The sequence below is a fragment of the Argentina silus genome (genome assembly GCF_951799395.1).
Source record: "Argentina silus genome assembly, chromosome: 8".
In the NCBI taxonomy this organism is placed as follows: domain Eukaryota; kingdom Metazoa; phylum Chordata; class Actinopteri; order Argentiniformes; family Argentinidae; genus Argentina; species Argentina silus.
The window spans coordinates 7,580,281-7,584,947 of record NC_139662.1 but is presented as its reverse complement, the minus strand read 5'-3'; the positions used below and the strand labels follow the sequence as shown (position 1 = coordinate 7,584,947).

Genomic DNA, 4,667 nt, shown 5'->3' with positions numbered 1-4,667 from the left:
TTCAAACTCTCCACTTATTTATCAGATGTTTTATTAGCTCAAGCAGCATGCCACACTTGAAGGCACACTTTAATGAGGTTCTGTGTATTATTTGTTTTGGTCTGAGCTCCTGTACTGTCTGTAAATACATGGATGCCTTGTGTTTTGGAACACAGTTTTGTCAGATAAGCAATCTGACATTATTTAATGTGTTAATCACCTTGATTAATTTAGTACTGTATACAGTAGAACACCCTTTACAACATCCTGTGGCCCATCATTGGACAAATACTGTATCCACATTGTCATACGTATCAGCCATTATGCCTAATCTGCCAACCTTGTTATTCTTTTACCATCAATACTGGGGGGCATTATGGATTTCATTTAATCACTGTTTGATTCCAATATAAAGCCACTATATTCTGATCATTATTAAACTTATCTTGTATATAAGATGAATTCTACCTCACAGAGCATGCCAAAGTGATTATGGATACACTTTTGAAGATTTGCTGAAACATCACGGCAACCCTTTATTATTCATAGATCAAGTCTTCACTCTGCCTCTGCATTCTGTAATCCAGAATGCTAATCCACTTCAAACTCATTAGAGATTGCAGTCATTGTTACTTATTCTTTGTATTCTTTCAATTCTTAGAAAATCTCAAGGGTAATGGTGTTTTGCATTATACAGTCAATTTGAATATTATTTCTCTCCCTCTAATTATTCATGACTGTGCTCTGGCTCAGTTGTGCAGGATTACAATCCGTTTTCTACAGAAATATTGAGATACGGTTAATCAAACAAAATAAATTAGGTAGGGTCTGAGGAATGTTTTGAATTTCATCAATTTGACTCAAAACAGTCTGGCATTCTTCATCACATTTAATGCCAAATAAAGCAGATTATACTTAAAAGACTATCCTATTAACTAAAGACTCATCTTTACAAAGTAACAAAATACAAAATCATAACCTAACCACCAATTGAAATGGGATAACATGTGTCTTTATTCAATCTCCAATCAAGTACTTCAATTATATTTCTTGCCCTACTAGTCTTTGTCCCAAAACAAAGATGAAAATGTGCTGGTTCACATTTCCCATCATCTGAGAAACACAGACATCATGAGTAGACATACAAAATACAAACATACTAGACTTAACATACATAACTTAACATGACCAATAGAAATGGGATAACATTTGCTTTTATTCAATCATTTCAATTAACTTTCTTGCCCTGTTATTTTATGTCCCAAAATGTGTCTCTTCTCTTGAGGATACCAGACATGAGTACAGACGTACACAGTAGAGATTAAATAAGAGCATACGAGTGGTAAACACATGCAGTGAATTCAGGCATAATCATGTTTATAATGAGAAGGGGACTGACCGGCTTAAGACACACAACCCAAAAAGACTAGACGAGGTGCAGACTGTCAGATTCTGTAAAGGAAAAAACTGTGGTTGGTTTGGCAAACATCCTGTGGGCACGTTGTGGGTCTGATATGTGAGCTGCATGACAAGTCCATGTGAGGAGGGGTTGTTCATGGCAGCACTCAGCTCTCATCTGCCTCCAGGTTAATGTTGTTCCCAAACTTGGCATAGAGCTGGACCTTCAGATCAGCTAACACTTGTTGTATCGCTGAAACTCGCCCTTCTAGTTCTTTGACCTCCTGCTCCAGACCTTCCTGTGGGTGGAACAACGTAAGTTTAAAAAGGATGGCATGTTACTCACATCAGGCCCTGAAGATGACCTACTCCTTCAGAGATTAAATCAAAAGGATATACAATGCCCTCCATAAGTGTTCTTCTTTTGGCTCTATACTCCAACAACATAGATTTTAAATCAAACAGTTACTATGAGGTTAAAGTAGAGATTCTCAGCTTTAACTCAATGTTGTTTTCGTTCGGATTGGTTTCACTATTTAGAAATTACTTTTTATACTTAGTCCCCCTATTTCATGGCACCAAAATTATTGGGGGAAAATAATGCAATGTCCAAATGTTTAGCATTTGGTCGAAAATACTTTGCATGAAATAGCTGCTTGATGTCTTACGATCTTCTGCCGTAGATTGAAAACCCATCTCTTCAGGCTACATCTTAACAGTCCCTCCTAAAGACCGCTTCACCCTCACTACCCCCCCCTATCCTAAACCCAACCCTAGAGACCTCTTCATCCCCGCTACCCCCCCTGTACAAGTTCTCTCCGGCTAATAAAATAAATAAAAAATAGCCTACTGGCATTACAACTGCCTATGTGTGAGCATTGATTACTTTGTCTTATGATGACTGTTGGATGACCAATGACCCCACCACACACTGGGTATCTTCTGTGGTAATGCTCTGGCCTGTATTGCAGCCATCTTCAGTTGTCTTTTTGCCTTAAAGGGATAGTTCACCCAAAGTACAAAATTACATATCTGGTTCCTTACCCTGAAAGGAGTGTATGGACAAGGACACACTTCCACACTTCCAGCTTAGCTGGACCCTAAGTTAGCATGTTTGAAATGTCATGCTTAAACTGTCATGCTGGAATTTCTAAATGGTGAAAGCAATCTGAATGAAAATAACATTGAATTCAAGCTGAGCAGATTTACTTTAACCTCATATCTTGTAATTGTTTCATTTCAAATCCAAACTGTTGGAGCATAGAACCAAAAGAAGAAAAAATGCTTCTTCCCCCCCCCCCAATGCTTCAGGAGGGCACTGTATAATTAACTTAGAACTGTAGTTGAAAGAGCACACATTGTCTTGGATTTCCTATACCACTGCATACCAAGGCGTACATGCCCTGTTCATCCGGGGAAGGAGGTTCTGCATTACATACAAGAAGCTTTATCAATGCCATTTTAACGTCTGGGTTGAATTAACTGTCATCAGAACTGGGGAACGAGTGTTGAAGATCAATGCAAATGTTACTGCACCATACAACATACCTTTGCAGCCTCTAGCATCTCTTGCGTCTCCTCCTGGGTGTGGCTGATGAAGACGTCACCAATTTGATACGGGACCAGCAGAGCGTCATCATCAAACATCATGATGTCATCACTAGCATCCTGCAAGTTCTGTAGAGATTTCTGGAGACAGAAGCAGATTATTGTAGTTGTCTAAATCGGTGACATCACCGGATCACATAACACCAAAGTATTAAACAATTCTTACTTTCTTTGCCTCTATTTCATCTTTAAATTCAGTCATTCGATTTGTGTTTCTTGCAAACTTGTTAATCTTCTGTTGGTCTTCAAATGTGACATTGACATCTTCAACAGCCTGAGAAGTAGAAATCAAGAAGATTAACAAAGAATGCAGCCCCCACTCTTTGGAACACTCTCCCAAACCACATCAAAGAATCCTGCACGCCTCCTCAAACAATCCCTTAAAACCCATCTTTTCAACTTTTAATCTTTAACTGTTTTTATAGCTGTTTTTACTGACTGTACTTTTGCTTTACTTTATATGTATCTATCTATTGTTGTTCTCCCCATGGAATGTAGTGTCTTTGAGTACTGAGAAAAGTGATGCACAAAATAAATGTTGTATATAAATCAGCATAGCAAGCAGCTATTTACCCAAATACCAATTAAGAGTTTTTGATGAGCTCTCCAATGCAGTAACATTCAGGAATCTAACTATTGATCTGACAGGAAATCCTGACTAACATTCTCAGATGGCAAATGCTGCTAAATTGATACGCTAGGCAAGCTAGTAGCTGCTGCTTTACTTTAGTCTAGTCTCTGCTTTACTCTAGTCTAAGCTGTCATTTAGAGATACCACTTCTGATATATATCTTCATTTAGGACACAGCAAAGGTCCAAATCACGACTAGGCAAATAGGCTATATCAAACATGGTGAGTTATTTCGGTACCAAGCTGCTAGCTAGCCACACCTCTCAGCTAGCCACACCTGTCAGATTTGTGATTCCCAATGTATTTGGTCTATTTGATCACTTTTGTTTACAACAACAATTGTAGGTGAAGTGCGTTCTAGAAATACTGAGGAAACGCTAGTGTTCGTATGCCTGTATAGAGGCATATGTGATTCATTCAATGATATGTTTGCTTACAACGGCTTTCTTCATGGTGGCTGCCATCTTCAGAACACGTTGGCGTCTTCTTCTGTGGATTAGATTTGCTAGCTGAGACGTTGGGTAGCCTAACCACTCATTACCGCCACCTGGCGTATTGTCAGATATCGCATGTCATGAGTCATAGCACACAGCTCTCCTAAGGTGTGGTATCAACAATTAGATTCATTATGCATATTTAAGCCTATCTATTTGTTCGCATAAGAGGCAAACTATACATACTATAGTTTAAAATAGAGCCATGCCTTAGGTATTCAAGCCAATCATCTAATTTGTTTGCCTCATTTTGTTGACACCACAATTACAAATCCTGCCTGGTCCAAAAGATAAAGTCAAAATTCCAAGTGAAAGCATTGCTTAAAAGGCTATAAGAGCCTCTGGGTGAGTTATAGAGACATAAGAAATACTGCTCTGACCTGATCGTGTTGGATATATTCCATGCATTCCAAAAAACAATTACTCAGCACGTGATTGGAGGAACCGGAACTTTTGCTCTGTAAATATTCCAAACACAAACAGAGCTGCTCCCAAGTTTAAATATTGGCTTAATGCATGAGTCGTTAGAGTCACATCACTCAGATCTATGTAACGAA

General features: G+C 38.6%; 1 protein-coding gene across 1 annotated transcript; it reads right to left on the bottom strand.

Moving 5' to 3' along the window:
* Nucleotides 1-969: 969 nt before the first annotated feature.
* On the bottom strand, nt 970-4,116 carry pfdn4 (prefoldin subunit 4). Its single transcript, XM_083674665.1, has 4 exons — nt 4,054-4,116; nt 3,152-3,259; nt 2,926-3,066; nt 970-1,676 (listed from the first exon to the last, which is right to left on the bottom strand). The coding sequence occupies exons 1-4, from the start codon at nt 4,078-4,080 to the stop codon at nt 1,545-1,547; spliced, it is 408 nt and encodes a 135-aa protein (XP_083530791.1). The 5' UTR covers nt 4,081-4,116; the 3' UTR covers nt 970-1,544.
* Nucleotides 4,117-4,667: the final 551 nt, after the last annotated feature.